Consider the following 21,701-nt stretch of genomic DNA (forward strand, 5'->3'; position numbering starts at 1 on the left):
CCAAGTTCCCACGGACACAGAGATTCTCTTCAGGTGAAAAAGGCCGCCTGGGCGAAGTGGATCCGGATTTGACACGGTCCCCCACGGGGGACCCATCCAGAACACGAGGCCTAAGAATAAACCCCGTTAATGAGTAGCAATACTGTGTTGTCAAAGAAAAATTGTTCTGAGTGTTTGAAAAACTGTATTTGACTAATGAAGTCAATGATAACGTTGGCTTCGCAGTCGGAACTGGCTCTGGGCACCGTCACTGGGCAAGCACCCCTCACCTCTAGTGGGACTTAGTCGGGGTCTGAACAACGCTTACTGGCAACATTCCCCGTCCCGGTCGGTGTGGCGGGATCTGAATCAGATCCTGTCCGTGGGGACATCAAGCCGGGCCGGAGGAGAAACAGGACGTGACTCGAAACTTCCCCTTGTCTTCAAGTGGCCGATGGGTAAGGAGAAGGCTCTGCTCGGTGTCCCCACGGCATGAAGCACCCCCGCTCAAGCTGGGGGCTTTGAGGGGGCAGGGAAGGGTCACTACTGGGGACTAACTCCCCTCACAGACCCTCCGAGGCCGCTCAGCCGGGGTCCACGGAGAGCCAGCCCGGTTCTGGCACTCTTGCCACCTGTCCCTGGCCCTGCCACCCGCGGCCACACCCTCCCCGAGGCGGGGAAAAGAGTCCCTCCGGGGGACCCTGTTTTCTTCTTTAAAGGCCACACTGAGTAGCTCGGGGGGTTAAGGTTTGCAGCTATTTTATTTACAAGTATACATTTAACACAATGAAATAAACACTGATATATGGAAGCCTAGTTAATAGTAGTGTAACAATATGTATCATTTTGATGATTACATTATTTTAAACAACAAACTACACTGAAAAATTAATGCCGATAAAATTCTTGGTCATAATATTATTAAGAAATACAATATATAAATTGAAAATATGATTGCTTAAAATTTGAAAATGGAAGTGAACTCATTTGGACAGAGTCAGAGTTTAACATAATCTGAAAGGGGTGTGGGGCAGGAAAAAGCTCTGACCCAAATGAAATCTTTCAGGTTAACAGAAGGAAAAAGAAGCTGAGTTTATCTTAAAGGAGAACGGGCAGTCGGCTTCTCCCCGCAGGATCGACTCCCAGTGTCCTCTGCTTCCGCGGCGCGATCACATCACCGAGCAGGACGACTTTCCTTGTGAAGCGGCCCCATCAATTTTCTCTGCCTCCAAAATTATCCTTCTAAAAACGTCAACGGCCGTCTGCAAATCAAAGAGAAAACTAGACCGCATTAGTCTTTCAAAGTGGAGCCCTGACGAACACCCCTGCCGGCAGGACTGAAGAAGGCCCACCGCCCCCCCGGCAGGTGGAGGGGCCCGTGTGGGGGGCCCAGGACTCCCTCTCTGCCCCCCCACCTCACCCAAGAGCTAACCTCGCATCACACGCTTCTGACCCATTTTCACCAGTCACTGGAGGCAGCCCAAGGAGCACCCCCCGCCCCAAGACAGCGCCTCTGGAGTTTCGGGGTCTGCCATGAGTACCCCCTCACCTGTCGGGCCTCATTCCCATCAGAACGCTGCTTTCGCTGTACCCCTTCCCCGGGTTGGGGGGGTCCCCTCGTCACAGCCCTGAGCCACGGGACCGACAGCAGGACAGGCGCTCTCCCTGCTCGTCGCCAACCCCTCCAGACCTGTGCCTCCCACTTCCTTCAAACTCTCAGCAGCTACCTTCGAGCCACATACAAACGCCGAGTCATTTCCCCTCTTCCTCCTGGAGCAGGGGCACCGTGTCCAACACCGCTCTCAGCCCCGTGACTGGTCTTTCTCGACTGCAGCCTCTCAGCCCCTTGGGCAGCCCCATGAGCCCTTCACGAGGAGTCACTGGTATTTTGGGCAGGGAATCCCCTCTTAGGCTGAACACCTGTCCCTGGTGATAATCAAAAAACGTCCCTGTTCTCCAAAGCCTCGAGGGGCAGCACCTAGATCTCATCAATACCAACGGCGACCCCTCCATCACCCAATGTCAAGTACCCGCCATACCCATCTTCCTTCTCTCTCATTCCCTCCCCACCTCAATACCCCAAACCACCGTTCTCAGCCCCGCAGGCAACAGCTTCCTTTGTCTGAGGACATTTCTCTGTCCTTCTACCACTTCTCATCCTCACTGTCTTCCCTGGCCAGCACTGACCCCACAACCCACCCCGGCAGTCTCTCTCAGCTCCCTTCTCCGCCAGCTGTCACCTGCTCGGCCCCTGCAGCCACAGCGGCCCGGCTCGCTCTACCTCCAGGACTGGGACTCCAAAGGGGACCCTCGGCACCACCCAACTGCCTTTCCCTGGGCTAGTCACTGCCCGGATGAAGCTTTCATGCCTTGCCTCTCTCCCGGAATTTCTAAGGCCTCTCCCCTATTCTCACACTTCGCTGGTAACTGGGTTTCCCAGTTCTCTGGGAAAACACGCAATATTCGTAAGAGAACTCTGTATCCTCCATCCACCAAAACGACCACCCCTTGAATCTGGTCTCATCGGCTCCTTCCCTGCTGCCAGGGACAAGGCACCCCTAATTTAGTGAAAGCCAGCCCCACATCCCACCTGCCTTGTCTAATCAAGGTCCCTGGCTTCAGCAAGGTTTCCTCCTTTCACATGATCAGAAAAACAAGTTGTTCATTTCACCGTACAAAAAGACACTGAGAAGTGCTTGGGAAAACACGTGCCAAACTCTCACCAAGAAAACCGTACGCCTGGAATCTGGCTTTCTGGATAAATCTCAGAATTCTTCTTGATTATCTGTGTGATTTGGCTCTGCCCAAGTCGGCTCTCTTTCGTCTCGCTGCTAAGCTACAGTTGCAGGCCTCCGCAGAACCAGCCGGACCCGCAGGCACATCCCACGGCTCAGAGAGCAGGACCCTCACCGCGGAGCACTGTTAACAAAGCCCACTGAATCCGTGTGACTTAGGGAAGTCATACAATGACAAACTATACTTGCAAAACAATCAATAAAATATCTGAGTTCACAGAGACTGGTCTCTGATCACATGACTACTGGTGTCGTGTGTGTGTGTGTGTGTGTGTGTGTGTGTGTGTGTGCACGTGTCTTTACTACACAAATTCCCTGCTCTGTACAAACAGCGGCAAGTGCTCGGGCACGTGTGTGGGTTAGACTCCCTTACACGCCTCTGACGTAAGGGATTAGAATTACTTGGTTTCCCCCTCTTTGGGTGAGAGAGACTCGCCAGGCTTGGGGTCTCCTGACCCCCTTCTGCACAACTCCAAGACCAGGTCACGAGACACGTGACAGACAGCAGAGACATCTCTAGACAGGCCTTTGAGAGGACCGCCCAGGCCATCGGTGTCCCAAGAACTGCGTGTCACTGCTGTATTTACCCGATTTGGGTACAAGGATCTTTTCACCTTAAAGGATTCGTTTTCTAACGAGGAACTTGCTGATCTGAGGGCAGTGCGAGAGCAGAACAGACGACGGAGGGTGCACCACCCCATCTTTGAGCTTCTCTTGCTGGGGCTGTGAGGCAGCCACACAGGACCCTGCCTTCCTCGACACGTTTGGCTAGTATCAGAGCAGTCGGCTGCATGTACCAAAGCTGAAGAGAACTGCAGTAGCTGGAATCCTTTCTCCTTAGCTCTGAGCCTTCAGCTGGTTCACGTTTCATCTGGGTGTTCGGAACCGGAAGCCTCAGTGAAGTTCGGCATCCGACGGACAATGGAGGCCGGCACCCCGAAACCCCGCAGCAGCGTCACAATGTAGCCCCGGCAAACCATCACAGGTCATCGTCAGGAAGACACTAACCCGAGATGGTAGACCTTTCTAGGCAATGCCCCCAGTCACGCCGGAGGAGGGCCCACCAGCTACCCACGCATCCGGGGCTGGCAGCAGAAATGCGCGAGGCTGTCACACACACATCAGTGGCCACATGAACAGTGACACAACCCTGCGGCCGCTGTCTATTTAAGGACCGTGTCGATGGAATGACCATGCAAGGACCCCCGGACCCTCACCAGAAAGAGGGACATTAGCAAACAGAACCAAGACAGCCGGGGCCATTCGACTGCACCCCTCCACCTTGAACACTTTTTAAATGACATGTAACTGACACAGAACACTGTTGCTTGGCCGTGTGCGACATGATGATTCAGTGTTTCTATGTACGGAGAAGTGAGCCCCATGGCAAGTCCAGTTCACGTCCACTGCCACGAGTCACGATTCTTTTTTTCTTGTGGTGAGAACTTTTATGATCTACTCTCTCAGCAACTTTCAAAAACGAACAGAAACAACACAGTACGGTTAACTGTAGTCACCACGCTGTAGAGTATGTCCCAGACTTACTGATCTTCCCAGCAGAAGTTCTTATCCTCTGACCACCTTCAAATCTTTATTATGCAAAATTCTAAGCATACAGGAAAATGGAAAGAACTGTACGATCATCACCTAGCCCCACTATTCTAGATTCAGCAAATGTTCATGTCTTCGCTGTATCTGCTTGCCCTCCCTCGGTCCATTCACCCATCCACCCCATTTGAAAGTAAGTCGCAGATATTATGAAACTTGGTCCCTCTATATTTTGGTTTGCATTTCTTAAGAACGTGGATATCTCTTCATAATTCCAACACCATCACTACAGCTAAGGAAATTAACATTATTCCCCTAATATATACAGAACTAATAAGATCTCTCCAATAGACGAAAAATGTCTTTTACACGTTTTTAGAACCAGATTCTAATCACAGCTGATGCACAGACTCTGTATGCAGAGAGCCTGTATCCCTCCCCGAGAACACTTTAATCTGAATTATGCTTTGGTCACGCACGAGGCCCTCTCTTCCCATCCACTGGAAAGCCTGGTGTAGAGGAGAGACGACCAAATTGGGGTTAGATTTAAACTTTAGTCCTAGTTCTTACGCCATATAAACAGAATGATCTTAGAAGGCTCACTGACCTCTCTGGATCTTACGCTCACTTCCAAAATGAGACAGTGCAACTAAATGGTCTTAAGGGCAGATCAGACACCCAATAAATGTTTGATTTGATTCCTTTAGGAAGCAAAAGTATCTCTTGGTATCTGAATTCTTACCGTCTGCACTCAGGAGCGGAGCAGAGTCACACGAATCCCTTGCTACCTGCGCTTGGGAACCGATCACACAGATTTAATCTCCCTCAGTATCTGAACCCCGGGACAAAGGGATCGGACTGTCAAGGGGGTTCCTGGGTTGACTGAGCACCCACCAGACAGGCGAGCCGGTGGCGTCCACCGTGCTGGACGTTATGGAGAATACAAAGGGAAGTGACACGTCTCGGATTTCGGAATGAATTAAGGGGGATAAGAGGAAAGAACCCTGAGGGTCAGGGGACAAGTGGCAGAGGTGGGGAAATCGGGCACCAGGCCCCCAGCGCGCCAGTCGCGCTTCCCGGGCAGCCTCCTCCCAGACACGGTCAGCGGCTCCTCGCTCTTACTTGAGGGTCAGACAAGAGAACGAGTTAAAAAGGCTTTGAACGGTGCAGAGCACTGCCTGGACGTAAGTGGTGAGTTCGAGAAAGGACAGCTGCGGTCCGGGCCCAGCACGGGGCAAGGGCGCGCGGGGCGAGTGCCCCCGAGGGAAGGTGGCGGCGGGCGCCGCCGGGGCGGGGCGGAGGAGGACAGGGACGGGTGGGGACCAGGGGCAACCCGGTGACAGGTCTTCTGGCCCAGGGTGACACGGTCTGACGTGTGGCCCGAGGAAGTCCGTGACTGTGGAGAGACGCTGGAGGGCAAATGGAGGCAGGGGGCGAGCCGGGCCGCTGCGGGGCTCCGGCGGGGCCTTGGGAGCAGAAGGAAGCACAGGCCGCGGGGAGCCTCCGCAGCGGACACCGGCGGCCGCCCGAGGATGTGCTTTTAGGGGAGCATCTGCGGCCTCCCCGCGGACAGAGGCCTGTAAGACGCTTCCGAACCGTTTCCGCCGAGAAATAAGCCGCCCCCGCGCTGCCCGCTCCGGCCCACAGAGACGGCGCTCGGGCGGCCCCGCATCACTGCCGAGGCGGCTAAAAGTCATTCTCGTTTCTTTTCTGTTATTTCTGTACCAGCCTTTAATATAAAACAAAAATAGCAACAGACACGCACAAAGTGAATCTTCCCTTTACTCTGAACCGCTCTTTTCCCTACAGAGAGTAGCGACCGGAGGCCGCCCCGGGGCAGGGGAAGCAGGTGGGGCGGGGGGTGGGGGTGGGGGGTGTCCGGCCGCCCGAGGGGACACGGGCCAGGGACTGCCGGCGGCGTTACGGAAGTTCTACAAAATCGGTACCTGGTTTTCTTTAGCAGAAGATTCCAAAAAAGCTGCGTTCCAAGACTCTGCTAACGCCTTCCCTTCTTCATAACTGATCACCCTAGAGGAACGGGAAAATTCTAATTAACGCGCCGCGCTCTTTATTCAGAAAACACCTGCATTACCAGCGAGCCGGGCTCCCCGCGATCGGCCGGTTCCCCCGTATCGCAGAACGCTCTCCGCTGGGCCTGACCATCCGCCGTATGGGCCGCCGAGGAGGCCCGAGCGGGGCAACGGGACAGATGTGGCCTTACGGGGTCCCCCATGTGCCAGCAAGTCCTGGCGGTTCAGAGAACGTGACTTGTGTTTTCCAGGACCCAGGACACGGACAGTTTTCGCGGTGAGCTGCGCTGTGAGCACCCGAGGACGGGGCAGCCGTTGGGGGGCCCGCGGCTCAACCCCGCTGTGCAGGCTGTGGGCGTCCAGCCTGCCCGGCCCCGGCAGGCTCCGCGGCCCTGTTCGCTGACCTGATCCTGACTGCGGGACTCAGAAACCATCTCTTGAATGAACGAATGCTTCTGTGGTCTCCTTGGAGTCCACTTGGCACAAACCGGTGGAAGTACCCGAAGCTAATTTCCTACCACGTTTGCTCCCTCTTTTCTAGAGAAAACACTGGTCAGGATGGGTGAAGTTTTATACTGGTTTTGCTCCTGCTTGGGCGCACTCACTGCTGTGTTTCTGAACCCCGACAGGTACACCGAAGACTATTCTCACCATGAGAACAACAATTATGAAAGGTGCTTCACTGTGTACCTCATCTCAGACTTGATTTTATAAATAAGTAATTATTCAGAAGTTACATACCTTTCCATATGGAGGTCTTTCTTATTCCCAACCAACATAATAGGTATTCTGGTAACGGGAGACAAAAAAGCCACAGGAAACTAGTCAGTGCCAGATCTTACTGTTCAGAAGACAGAACTATAACATGACTGCATCTAACAAAAGAGAGAAACCATTGCTACTTACTGCACTTTCCCCACCATATCCAACAATTTGCCATGAATAACTTTAATCACTTCAAAGCTGTAAAAACAGAAGCATGAAATCAGACATCCATTTTAGTGTTGGTGTTTAAAAATGTTATATAATGTTTATCGTGGAAAAATATATACTGTCATCGACTCACCATTTTAATATAAAATAACCCGAACACAAGGAATTCCTTAATTCTTTCCTACAAACCTTTTTTCACGTGTGCGCGTATTTGACACCGAGTAACCCTTACTGAGAATATTCAACATGAAATAGGTGAACTATTTAAATGGGAAAGTCTAACACGTGGCTGACAAATCACATAAACACAAATTTTAATCTCTGAATGACATCTGTGGGATGTTCTTCAGCTAGAGGGCCCTAGCAGCCAGCCCGGCTTCCACATTAATATGGTGAAAACACACAAAAACTAAATCAATTTATGTAGTAGTTCTCATTTACATTAGCAGAAGCGCTCAGATCATGGGCAATCACTATTTATCTAGGCAGCTGGAGGGAAGACATACGGAGTTTTTATTCTTTCAGTGTTAAGAGAACGTCTACTGGATTTTTTTTTTCCCTTAACAACCTGTTTGCTTCACAAGACGATCACTGAAAAACATTTAGCCTGGTAAGTCTGATTGTTACTATAACTGATTCCATCACGATCCTTTAAACCGATGAACGCCATCTAGCTGGAGCACACAAACGGAAGCAGCAGGAGGGAATCCTACCTTTTGATTGATGTCACAGAATACACAAGAATATAGCCATTGATATCTATGGAGTACGTCTGAGGAAAGATGGAGTATTCGTCCTGTGGGAGGAAAAACAATTCCGTGTGAGCAGAGGTCTTCATGCAGCGTAACAAGCAATCTGTACCCAGAGGTTCTCGCACGAGACCTGGCCAAAGAAATCGAAGGAAACAAAAAGTGGATTAAAATGTTCTTCTAGAGGGGCGCCTGGGTGGCTCAGTGGGTGAAGCCAATGCCTTCGGCTCAGGTCATGATCTCAGGGTCCTGGGATCGAGCCCCGCATTGGGCTCTCTGCTCAGCAGGGAGCCTGCTTCCCCTTCTCTCTCTACCTGCTTCTCTGCCTACTTGTGATCTCTCTCTCTCTGCCGAATAAATAAATAAAATCTTAAAAAAAATAAAAATAAAAAAATAAAATATTCTTCTAGAAAAACAGCCTACACACTCGGGACTTATTTAAGACCGGTTTGGGGCTGATAACTGCTTTATGCCAACATTCGAAAAGCGACTCTGGCTATTCTAGGACTTTTGGGGAGAAGGCTAATAACTTTTGCAATTCCCGGGGAAAGAGGATGGAAGGAACGACAAGACAACAGGTCCTGTGATCTTACAGGAGGCAAAAGCACTAACAGTTCTTTTATGGAGAAAAAGGCCAGAACCTTAGATCTCATGGGAAATTCATGACTGCTTCTGGTTTCTTCTATCAATCTGTACTTTCCTATCTAAAACTGTTAGGTCCTCACTAAACCTATTTTCTGCGTGTGAGTCACAATGGCCTGAGTGCCAGTTTGTTGGTTATTAGTGGGCTGTCCCCAACACCTGAGAGGGAAAGGAGAGAGGAGAAAATCAAAACGCTAAACCCACTGTACCCAGACTTTTGAGGATCAAATGAGTTATTTATTGAGCAAGTTTAGGAATCAAAAACAAAGGTACACATTATGTAACTATGTATCAGTACCCAGTTTCCATAAAGCAGTTTAGGAAAACTTAAAACTCCGCTTCAGAATATTAAAGCATCCTGAGAGTCTAGTAACATCATTGCAGTTTGCCTTAGTACACGCCACTGGCTGGTATATAACATTTTATTCTCTGTTGAAATATAATTATCAACATGCCACGTATCCCCCAAGCACTATTATAGAAAATCAGGCCAAACCATCATATCAAGTAACTGTCTCTGTTAACTTTGCAATTCTATAGTTACAACGAATGTTCATGATGGCTCTGAATTCCTGCCCCAAATCCTTACTATTTACCATTGTAATAAAGTATCTTTAAAAAATAAAAACCAAAGGAAAACTGAGTTTTATTTTCAGTTCTTTGATATCATCAATAGCATCATCAATCTTTCGTCAGAAGACAGCACTTCTACATCTCAGGGCTTACCACTTATGCAAAACAAAACCTTTGTTTTCATTGTCAGTTTCATATGAGTTTCATTAAATGGAGTTCATTTTAGTGTTAAATTTTGAGAATGCATTCTTGTTAATGGAATGACAGGTCTTCCCACCCAGAAAAAAAACAAAATTCCAAATCACTTTAGTCACCAGCTGAGCTACAGTAGTACACCCAGAGTTCAAATCACCTTTTCCCTGAAGAGAAGATGTGGAAATAAAGAAATTAGTCATACTTCAGAGGCGTGGTACAAACAACCGTCAGTTAGAAAGTATCACAGGGGAAAGCACCTCCAGCTCTAACAGCAATCAAAAAGGACAAAATTCCTAGGAATAAACTTAAGAAATCCATCTGAAGAAAAACGTAAAATACCTCAACACATAAAAAATGTGCGTAGGAGTGCCTGGGTGGCTCAGTGGGTTAAAGCCTCTGCCTTCGGCTCAGGTCATGATCCCAGGGTCCTGGGATCAAGCCCCGCATCGGGCTCTCTGCTCTGCGGGGAGCCTGCTTCCTCCTCTCTCTCTGCCTACTTGTGATCTTTGTCAAATAAATAAATAAATATTAAAAAAAAATATGCGTAAATGGAAGAGTGTGCCATGGTCCCCAGCAAGAATGCGTACATCATCGAGGTATCCATTGCTCGATCCTAAATTAACATGTAAGTGTAACTGAGCCCTGATAAAAAGTGTATTTTTTGGAGAAACAGCAATTGTAGAAGGAGCTGGATGAAACCACAAAGCTACTTATTTAATTAAAATGAGCACTTACTAGTTCGTAAGTAAAGCAGACTGAATAACCTATGAAGACCTAGACAGGCAGGAATTAGGTAAATGCTAGTACCGGCAGTTAAGCTCAGTGAGGTAAGAAGTAACGCTGACTGAAACTGTGTGGAAACAAAAGCAGAAGCATCTGGGGGGTAAATGAGTGGCTAAGCTGATCTCTAAATCACACTTGAGCAAAAATATATTTTAGAGGATTTAAAGATTAAAAATGGAAACCATACGCCTAGTCAATGGAAGAATTTTTAAGAACAGTATCAATTGATGGGGGACCCAGGAAGCTCAGTTCGTTAAGCATCTGCCGGCTCAGGTCAGGATCCCGGGGTCCTGGGATCAAGCCCCGCTTCAGGCTCCCTGCTCAGCAGGGAGTCTGCCTCTCTCTCTTCCTCTCCCCACTCGTGAGTTCCCTTTCTCTCTTTCTTTCTCTCTCAGAAAAGAATGAACAGCATCAGTTGAAAAGAGATTAATAAATTCGACTATATGAAAACGAGAAAGTTCTTCATGACCAAAAAGCTTTCAAACAAAACCACAGACTGAAAACAAACCAAAACCTTGCAGCTCACGACGTCACATAAAATGCTGATTTTCTGCACGGTATCAAGGGGTCTCTCAAACCAGTAAGCAAAGACGGTCCGCCCCAGGGAAAAAGGGCACAGCACGTGGACAGGATAACTCCCAGAGAAGGAAATACAAATGCCCTCAAACTGGAACATATGCTCAAATGCCTTCGTAAGAAGACAAACAACTGGCGCGCCTGGGTGGCTCAGTGGGTTAAAGCCTCTGCCTTCGGCTCGGGTCATGATCCCAGGGTCCTGGGATTGAGCCCCGCATGGGCTGTCTGCTCAGCAGGGAGCCTGCTTCCCTCCCCCAACCCCCTCTCTCTGCCTGCCTCTCTGCCTACTTGCGATCTCTGTCAAATAAATAAATAAAATCTTAAAAAAAAAAAAAAAAGAAGAAAGAAAGACACTTAGTAACCAGGAGACTCTCTTTCACCCAGTGGACTGGCATATAACAAAAGATCTGCTAATACACTGTGCCCACGGGCGGGCAGATGAGCGAGTGAGCACGGAACGGGCAGGGGAGGACGCAGCCGTCCCGCCACCAGAACGTGCTCCTACACGCATGCGCGCCCTGTCAAAATCAACATGAGACACTGATCGCTGGTGTCACTTGTGGTGGCAGCAGGACTGGAAACCACCTGCGTGTCAATCCATCGTTGAAGTATGCTCTAGCTGAATAACAGCATATTACGTAGCCACGGGGAGGCAAACTGGGGGCGTATGTATGGCTGCGGAATCACCTCTGAGGTGGAGATAACGGGGATCCGTTACTTCTCAGGTGAAAAAGAAAAAAAAAATTCTATTTGTATGTTCATGTAGAGAACATCTGGGAAGCACATCTAGAAACAGTGATGGGGCTGCTCTTAGAGGGGTGGAGCTAATGCCACCAGAGTGAGAAAGACCGAAGCTTTACTATTTACCATTTTGTGCTATTTTATTTCTGCAGCATGTGCATTTAGTACTATTTTTAAAAAACTGTACTTAATACCCCTTTTTTTTTAAAAGGGGGATTTGACATTATAAACACGACTCCCACTGAGTCACTTGTCACTGAGTCTACTTAAATTAGGTCCAAACAAAATCTCTCATGCAAACTAAAAATAATCAACTTGTATTTAACTATGTTCATCACCATCCCTTGCCGGGCAATGAAACCAGCTACGATATAAACTACTAAGTAAACAGGACTTGCCGTTATATGCTGCTACAGTTTTACCCCTAAAACGTGTACACCAGTGACCGAATGCGCTCTAGATGGCGGTGACAGGATCTGTCCTTTCTTCATCATCTCCCCCTGCCACTGGTGGCCTGAGCCCCAGCCCAGAGGAATCCAATTTTAAAAACAGCTCTCGGAGCAGCTGGAAATGTGACATCTCACCCAGTTGCTCCTTCTATGTGGTTCTATAGAACCACGCGGCACAAGGCAATGCGCATGTCGCATAGTGACAGATCACAAACACGAACATAACCTTCCATTCCACAGTCTCCCAAATGGATGCAGCCTTGAAGAAAACTACTAGCTGCAATGAGAACAAATTATTCAAGGTGGCTAAATTTGGAAATATTCTGTGCAAAAATTCTCTAACTATTCTTATCTGGCAGTAAGAGAACCCACAGGAGCAAGACAGGCAGAGCTAGTCACTGACCTTGCCGTCCCTCACGCTACACACTCACTCCGAGATCCCTGCTTCTTTGTGTGTATGTGGGGGCATCCTTTATGACTCTATCATTAAAGCAGTTAAAGGCATGTGATCCTCCAGCGTACATTTAGGCTTTAGAGCAAAACAAAACCCTAGAGGAACACATCTTCTGTTTTTTTTTTTTTTAATTTTTTTATTTTACTTTTTTTTTTTTTTTTAAGATTTTATTTATTTATTTGACAGACAGAGGTCACAAGTAGGCAGAGAGGCAGACAGAGAGGAGGAAGCAGGCTCCCTGCTGAGCAGAGAGCCCGATGCGGGGCTCGATCCCAGGACCCTGGGATCATGACCTGAGCCGAAGGCAGAGGCTTTAACCCACTGAGCCACCCAGGCGCCCCATATCTTCTGTTTTGATAAGGAGGCAACAGGGGTGCCTGGGTGGCTCAGTGGGTTAAGCCGCTGCCTTCGGCTCAGGTCATGATCTCAAGGTCCTGGGATCGAGCCCCGCATCGGGCTCCTTGCTCAGTGGGGAGCCCGCTTCCTCCTCTCTCTCTGCCTGCCTCTCTGCCTGCTTGTGCTCTCTGTCTCTCTGTCAAATAAATAAATAAAATCTTTGATAAGGAGGCAACATCTCTCCAGAAAAATGTTTTTTTTTGTTTTTTTAAAGATTTTTACTTACTTATTTGACAGAGAGTGAGCAAGCATAAGTAGAGAGAGCAGCAGGCAGAGGGCAAAGCGAGAGGCAGAATCCCCACTGAGCAGGGAGCCTGATGCGGGACTCGATCCAGGACCCTGGGATCATGACCCGAGTTGAAAGAGACGCTTAACTGAGCCCCCCAGACGTCCCTGGAAAAACGTTTTCAAGGATGGCTCTGCTCCAAGTATAAGCAACACCTGTACTATTCCAGTCAGTGTCTTGTTAACATCAACATCAACTTGCCATGCTAGGCCCTGCTCTGGTCTTAGGAGCATCAAAGATCTTCAGATAAGGACCAAACACCGTGAAGCTCACGCATCCACTCTAAACCGAGCGCCAGTCCTATGGAGGCAGGCACTGCGTCACCAGTTTACAGATGAATCTAAGGCACAGAGAGCTTCGTAACTTTCTGAAGGTCACTCGGTTAGTAAAACAAGCCAGGATTCAAGCCCCAGCAGTGTGACTGCGGAGCCCACGTTCCCACAACTCTGAAATGCCGGTCCTGCTTCTGGCCTCCGACAAAATGTATTTCTACAGAAACATCACATGAAAGTGATCTGCCAATTTACATCCTCATCCCCACTTTCCAGAAGCTTAATGAAAATTCAAAACGAAGATATAAAAAGCAAACACAAATCTTGATAATGTCAGAGGCCCACTATGAACGACGTGGCCTTGTTTCTTCGCCCAGGACGCCATCAGTTAATACCCACTGTCCCAGCACGATTATTACCAGGCTCCCTTCACGCTTAGAAGTGTCTTGTTTTAGGCAATCAATTACACAGTCACCTTAACCATAAAAGATACAAATTCTGAGAATCCAATACAAAGTCTTATCCCAGAGGCTTTTCTACGGTAACTTCTAGAATCAGCTGTGTCCCCCACATCCTCACTCCCCGATGGAGACGTCTACTGCTCCCTTTGTTTCTTTCAGCTCCAGATCCCCCTTCTGTCACTGGACAGGTACCCTGCGGAGTAACAGCCTGGGACAGCTCAGCTCTAATAGAGCCATCGTGAGGCCTGACCACAAAGGCCCATGACACCCGCCACCAGGGGGCCTTTGCACGGGGAACGAAGGGGATCCATGGTAGATCTCGGTGACACCCACATCCCATTTATTTTCTTTGAAGCCTCCAGAACTGAAACTCCGGGGATTCTTCTGTGCTCAAACCACTCCATATGGCTATGTTCTTGCTTCGCTAGGGGGCTACACCTGGCTTCTATGTTCACTTGGAAACATCAAGCAGAGGGCGTCCATTCCAAACCAAGACAGGCCACACCACTCCATGTCTACCTCAGTCCCCCCAGGCTCCAGAAGAAAAGCCTCCATCTGACACGGCAGACCAGATGACACTACACAGCCCCTCCTGCCAGTCTGATCCTTTGTCAACTTTAAGATGCAAGGAAGGACTCAGAGACCAACAACCCCACACTCTAGCAACTGTTTAACATGTTCAGTCCAACAGAAGTTTCTAGTAAAGGCTGGACCGGGGGGGGGGGGAGTTCAGCTGTCAGGGTTAAGGGGTTTCTCTGTACTCTTCAGGTTCTCTGAACTTTCACCCACTGGTTCTAGTCAATTCCACTAGTCTTCCATTCTTCAAATCCCTACTACATTAACCTGTGAATACAGTGTTGGGGTTTTTTTGGGAGGGGGGGTGTTACTTAATCTTTGGCAATCACCTACTGTCTACAAATCAAATCAATACTCCCTAATCTAGTAATCATGTGACCCATCTACCAACTGGCTCCTTTCTGCCCCATACTTTTCTCATCTTTCCCCTGGAAAAGACGTACTCTTGTCTTTTTATTTGACAGAGTGAGATAGTGAGAGAGAGAGAGAGAGAAAGAGGGAGAGCACACAAGTATGGGAGCCGAAGCAGGGGGAGCAGCAGAGGGAGAGGGAGAAGCAGGCTTCCTGCTGAGCAGGGAGCCCGATGCGGGGCTCGATCCCACTGGGATCATGACCTGAGCCAAAGGCAGATGGTTAACCCATGAGCCACCCAGGCACCCCTAAACTTATTTTTGTTTTGATGTAGAATACGTATTAGAAAGGAAGAAAAAGCACTAATAGGATTCTGATACAGAATGCAAGTTTAGAAAATGGAAATACACTATCCTACGGTAAATGCAGACCTTCCCAATGCTATGAGTGTATTTCACACAATTCTAAAGTAGAAGAGGAAGTGAATAATTTGGAAAAACCACCATAAACGTCTTAGGAGAGAGCCTGTAAAGGTTCAGTCAAACATACGCCACCAGGGGTTTCCTTGACATTGCTGCTGTGTTGAAGCCCTGACGGCAGGGCAAGGACTGCCAGACAGAAGGATGGCCAGGAGACTCTGAGACACTGGAGAGACTTACCTGCCCAGCTGTGTCAACAAGTTGAAGATGATATTCTTGTCCATTGACTGTGATCAATTTTGTGAAAGCTACAGGGGGAAAAAAGCAATGAAATATTAGTTTAAGTTGACTTTACATCACCTAAAGCTTGAACACTGACGACCAACTATGCAGAGTCCCTGATAAGTTCACGAAGAGATCCCGTAAAACAAAATCGAACAGATCAGCCTGAGTTTACAGATTCCTCCCCACCTCCATTATTTAACTAAGCATACTGGCTGACTGATGAAAATCAAGGTTCAGTACGCTTTCAACTTTTTTTGAAGGAACTGCAATTAGGCGACAACTCATCTCCTATAAAAGTCATCCGAGTGTTTGATCTGTGGCTATGCCTTCCTCTTGTGAAAAAGTGGAACACAGGACATCAAGTCTGAGGTCCACAATGAACCCCAAGCACAAAACTTTTCATTAATTTATAGGAAGTCTGGTGTCAGAGCACAAAGAGCTAATATTAACTGCAGTGTTAAGAACTTTCAGTACATTATAACAATCGACAATTCTATTGCCAGATAGAACAGCGATGGAACAGTTCTGTGCGAAGCCATCATTCCCACTTAGCTTAAGGATCGAAGCAATTTTCTGACGACTTCTTTTCCTTACCAAGGGGGGGGAAAAAACCAGACTTAAATAACTTCCGGAAAAGTCAATTCAGAATTCTGAGGAGACAGACTTCAAACAAATGTAGACAAAAGAGGAAAGAACTATTAATAGTAACAGAATATTATAAAGCGTAACCATCTGGAACCCTGACAACGAACGGGAACGGATGTCTTTTGCATCGCTGGTCCCAGCCATTTGTCTCAGACACGTGAGTCCTCCAATCTCTGGCTGCCCACTCGACTTGACCAGAATTGGGCAGCAGAATCTACCCCTTGCACAGCTGGGAGCGGCCCTACTGCTGCCCACAGTCTCCCACAGCCAAAAGGGAAAAGCAGAAACAGACACAGAAATATTACGAGAGAAAACCCGAAGTGATGAGGGGGATGGAGGGGAGATCTTATCTGAACGCTGAGTTGCACAGGGAGAGAACAGGAAGCTCATGATGGCATCGTCACCTCCTACTGCAAGCAGGGGTGCGGGAAGCAGGTGAGCAAAAACCACACACCAGGCCACCCAAGTGGGTTGCCACACTTTTTCTCATTCTTGTGCCCTTGATGGGGACGACGACTTTAGGAATAATTAAACAGATGAAAATCGAATCCAAGTATATCAAGACAGGGAGTACCCAATATATTCTGTTTTCGTCAATTCTAAGAAAAAAATCTGTTGTACTTTTTTTTATTTTTTAATTTATTTATTTGTTAGAGAGAGAGTGGGAGAGAGAGTGAGCGAGCATAGGCAGAGGCAGAGGGAGAAGCAGGCTCCCTGCCAAGCAAGGAGCCCGATGTGGGACTCGATCCCAGGACGCTGGGATCATGACCTGAGCCGAAGGCAGCTGCTTAACCAACTGAGCCACCCAGGCGTCCCTCTGTTGTACTTTTTTCCCCCACACTGCGGCCTCCCTGAACTTCAGATGGATCGGCTGCGCTTTCCATCACTGTCCGCCAGGGGGCAGTCACGATATTCCCGTGCAAAAACCTGCCCCTGACACTTCAGTGAGGTAAGCCTAAAATGTGCATTTTAGTCTTGGCGAAGATTAGGGAAGCAACCGCAGTGAGCATTAGAACTAAGTAACTGTGGTTACGAAGTAGGACGTAATTGCTATGAAAACATCATTCATTCACGCAAGAGCTATTTCTTGAGTACCTATCACCCCTGGGAGCACGGCTTGGGGTGTTCTCGAAATGCTGCGACTGACCTCAGTGAGCTTCCAGCCCCGGGGACAGACGGTGGACCCAGACGCCGTCAGGCATCCTCTCTGGGAGAGGAGCACCCAGATGGAGGTCGAACAGCGAGTGACCACGTGCGGCGAGGAAGAGCTGGGAGGTGGGCGCAGCAGAGGCTGACAGAGCGGTGGGCAGGTAACCGGGTTGGGGAGGAGGCAGAAGACCTTACAGGACATGGTAAGGGCTTCAGGAGTTTTATTCTCACTGTATGGGAAAGTGAGGGTTTTGAGGAGGGGAGCAAACCGGTCTGATTTCTATTTTAAAGCGATCGCTCTAGCCCTGCTGTGGATGATAGAAATGGGCAAGAGGGCGCAGAGGCCACTGGCGGGAGCCCGTAATACAGTGCCCGTATAGACTCGGGATCTGGAGACGACCATGGTGGTCTGGATTGGCGGAGAGGAGAGGAGAGCCAGGGTGGAATTCTGGGTGTAGTCAAAGGTAGAGCCTAGAAGGATCTATGACTGGCTGGAAGTAGGGTGTGAAAATGGGAGAGGCAGGACGGCTCCAAGGTTTTTGGCCTGAGCAAGGAGATGCCTGAATTGGCATTTACCAAGTCAGGAAAGCCTGTGGGAGGAGCACTGGGGATGAGGGAGGACGGGAACGAAGACGCCTGAACCGAAGAGGAAGCGAGGGCAGCTAAATAAAGAAGAGTTCGGGGCAGAGGGAGGCTAGGAGAGCCGGGCAGATCGCTGATGACCAAGCGCAGAGAAAGCCCGAGCCTGACGTCAGAGTCCGCGGGCGCCCTGCGCTGCCAGGTCCGGAAGATGAAGATTCAGCCAAGGAGATGTGAGAAGTACCGGCCATGAGCACAGCGTAAAACAGGGAGGGCATGTAATTGTACATAAGACACAAGACACAAAATTGTTAATCAATGTTTTAGTATATTCTTGCCCATAAAAAGGATGTAAATCCTCCAACGCACAGCAGTAAAATGAAATCGAGGTCCTTCCATCTGTCACGGAAAACTGCCTCTTCTTATTACTATAGAAAAAAAGGGACGTGTAATAAGAGATCTGTCAGTTCCACAAACCAGGAACCAATTCTTCTGTGCGCTCCAAGTCCAACCTCTCGCAGCAGCGGAAAGCCGGCTTTTTCCTCGCCTCATTTTCCTCGAACACTCTCACCCTCCTCCTCCCTTTTTCAATCACTAGAGAAATTAATCCAATTTCCAACCGAAAATCCTGAAATTGCCCTAAGCAGCCTAATAGCTACTTACTGGTAAAGCCTGCTAAAAATAAGCAAGGTAATAGATTTCTAAAATCTGGAATTCATAAAGTGAGATTTGTGTCACTAAAGTGTATCGAGGACTCCTAATTCATATTCTACCGAGAAGCCCACCCACCATGCAATGCTTGATAATGCCGCAAAGCTCCTAATTAGAATTTTCCAATTTTCCAAGAAGGCTTATTAGTGTATCAACAGCACCACCTTTGAGATGGCAGAAGCTGTAAATTGCTATTTGTCCTTAATTTATAAACTACTGCTACTAGATTTCACCACAGCAATTTGGTTTGTACTGAGTTGTCAGATTAATGACACATAATACTGCACTGGCGTACGCTGTATTTTTGGTATAAAAATTTCCCCGAACTAGAAAATTCGTGGTTTTACGGATGTTATTCTCCTGTATCCCATTCTCAAAGATGACACAGTCCCAGAAGTTTTGCTTTCGTGGTGATGCGTTCAGAGCTGTGTCACCTCTCCATGTCCGCTATGAACCATTTATTCTAGGTTATAAGTTAAGTGTAAAATAATGACCAGATTATTTCCAGATTTACAGTGCGTGGAGCTTTTTAAAACCTTAAAACCATCCAGTCATTTGTTAGCAACAGGCTTACGAGAACCGTTCTATTTCTCATTCCCTGTAATCGCTGAACAGTGTTTTTGACCCAACAGCGGAGGAGAGAGCAGAGGAAGGGTTTCTGCCTGGGTTAAATGGTCAGAAGCACGGTAAACAGAAATGGGCCTGCATATGCTTCATGAACTTTTAATCGATTCATACACTCTGATATTCATTTTTGCTCCTGCCTAAAGAATTTAATAAATATTTTAAATCCATTTTTGAGATGAAAAAGTCTTTATTACCGAACACCAAGTATTGCATAGAAAACATTAGTTAAGAACACAATTAAAGATGATGTTGACAGGGGCGCCTGGGTGGCTCAGTGGGTTAAGCTTCTGCCTTTGGCTCAGGTCATGATCTCAGGGTCCTGGGATCGAGCCCCGCATCGGGCTCTCTGCTCAGCAGGGAGCCTGCTTCCCCCACCCTCTATCTGCCTCTCTGCCTACTTGTGATCTCTGTTAAATAGATAAAATTAAAAAAAAAACAAAAAGATGATGTTGACAGCCTTCCAAGTAGGGTCACCTCATTCGATTTTTAAGACAATATCAAAGTTAAGAAAGCCGGATGCTCACTGGACCGATTAGTCACATACAAAGGAAATCTCTACACAACACCATGACTCTCCCTCCACCTCGACCCGAAGTAGCACAAGAACACACAATTACAACAACCACGTGTGTGAGCAGGGCTTACCAAGAGAGCTGTATTCAATTATTGTATGAATCAAAGGACCAAATGAGCTTTTACCCCTTTTAGGGGATGCAATTCCAAATAGTTACATACAGCAAAGCTTAAGGCCATGACTGCAATTTTCTTGTGTTCTATTCCAACGGAGGTAACCAAACTTGTTTACGCAGTGCTCAGCCCGCTCCTCCTGCCGGCACACGTACTCTTCTCCAGGTGACGGTCCCCGGCTATTCAACACAGGATTGTATGGCGCTGGGACTCCTCCTTTCCAGATACCGACAGAGCTCACTTTCAAACCCCGGTCTCCCCAGAGTCGGGTCAGCAGCCGATGCGCTTCCTTCCTCGCCACCGGCGCACCGGGACATGGGAGGAGGCTGCAATTCTCAAGTCAGAGGAGGGCAGACGCTTCCCGTAAAGGGCCAAAAAGCCTGTGTCGCAAGTATTCAACAACTCTGCTGTGGCGGAGCGGAAGCAGCCACAGACACAGTGAATGAACTCGCGGCTGTGTTCCAATAAGGCTTTACTTACGGGCGCAGGAATGTGAACTTCATGTAACTTTCACAGGTCACAGATATTCTTCTTTTGACCTTTTTAATTATTAAAAAAAATAAGAACCATTCTTTGCGCGTGCGCTGCGCAGGAAGGCAGTGTGTTTTTCTGGCCTACAGGCCGTAGTTGCTCAACACCCTGTTGTGAGCCTCTTTTGCTTGCAAGTTCTGGGCAGGTGAGGTCCACAAATCTAGTTGTTGAAGTTTATGAAACTGACTGTTGAGCTGGCTTCGTGTCTAATATGTGCATCAGGTTTTGAAGAATCCCATGTTCAAATGTGTCATGTTCCTGGTAACAAATCCTGGGTTAAGTCCAGGCATCAAGAATCTGAGATGACTGGATCTTGGGTCTACACTTAGGGTTTTATGATCACCTGAAATAAGACCAGCTTCCAACAAACCAGGTCCTTGGATGACAAGCTTAATGATCCTAGAATCAAGACTCTCACGGTCCTAGGATCCTTCGGCAAGATTCCAGAACCACGGATTGGAGGTGGACAAGGTAAAGGCTGTGGCTGGTCCTGTTCTCTGGTGCTTTTCTTCTGCACAGGGCCTGAAATGCCAACAGACTTCAGAGCCATCTCTGTTTCACGCTGCAACTGCTCTCTCCATCCCAGAAGAGCTCACTGCTCCCCAGCCTTCTTTCAAGTCGTCAGGACTAGAAGGGGTTAGGGGTGCGGGGGTGGGGGAAGGGCTCACGATTCCGTAAGAGTAAGGTACAAAGGATCTGGAGTGTTTTCATCCTTTCTTTTCAAGCTTGGAATCCTTAAAAAGAGCTGCTGTTGAGAAGGAGGGGAAAAAGAAAGATTGTGCTCTCTATTCTTGTATTCCTTAAGCAGGAGTCTGGGATACGAGGTTCACTGTAGGACTGGATTCCTACGGAGCTGAAAAACAATTTCTAGATGGCGGGATCCGGACAGTGAATAAAAACCCATTTAGTGTGAAGTGGATCAAACTTTTGGAGGATTTTTTGGACCCCAGCTGGAGATCTGTAAGGTTTACCCCAGTAAGCCCTGCCGCGTCGAAGCCTCCAGGAACACACAATGGCTGTTTGTGTGAAGAATGCGGGCTTCTCAGTTTATAAACCCTTCAAAACAATACTTACTGTTTTCTATGGTTGGGTCGTAGGAGTCAACAAATTGGCCTTCAACAAACTGAATCGTCAATGAGGACTTCCCTGTAAGAGAGAGTAAAAGCTCAGTATGTATTGGCATAAGAACGGAACAAAAAATTTAATGCTACTATTTTACCAACCCCCCCTCCCCCCAAGATGAGGAGACGGAGAGTACTGGGATCGGGACACACTCCTT

General features: G+C 48.1%; 1 protein-coding gene across 1 annotated transcript in view; it reads right to left on the bottom strand.

Annotated features, from left to right (window-relative positions):
* Positions 1 to 713: 713 nt before the first annotated feature.
* RHEB (Ras homolog, mTORC1 binding) overlaps positions 714 to 21,701 on the bottom strand; it is a 43,561-nt gene continuing 22,573 nt past the window's right edge. The window contains exons 2-8 of the mRNA XM_080818824.1: positions 21,497 to 21,568; positions 15,449 to 15,516; positions 7,999 to 8,081; positions 7,259 to 7,315; positions 7,094 to 7,141; positions 6,269 to 6,350; positions 714 to 1,241 (exon numbers count right to left, since the gene is read on the bottom strand). Coding sequence (XP_080674950.1) covers positions 1,149 to 1,241; positions 6,269 to 6,350; positions 7,094 to 7,141; positions 7,259 to 7,315; positions 7,999 to 8,081; positions 15,449 to 15,516; positions 21,497 to 21,568 — 503 coding nt within the window. The 3' untranslated portion in view covers positions 714 to 1,148. The remainder of the gene's footprint in view (positions 1,242 to 6,268; positions 6,351 to 7,093; positions 7,142 to 7,258; positions 7,316 to 7,998; positions 8,082 to 15,448; positions 15,517 to 21,496; positions 21,569 to 21,701) is intronic.

The sequence above is a fragment of the Martes martes genome, assembly GCF_963455335.1.
Source record: "Martes martes genome assembly, chromosome: 11".
Taxonomy (NCBI): Eukaryota; Metazoa; Chordata; class Mammalia; order Carnivora; family Mustelidae; genus Martes; species Martes martes.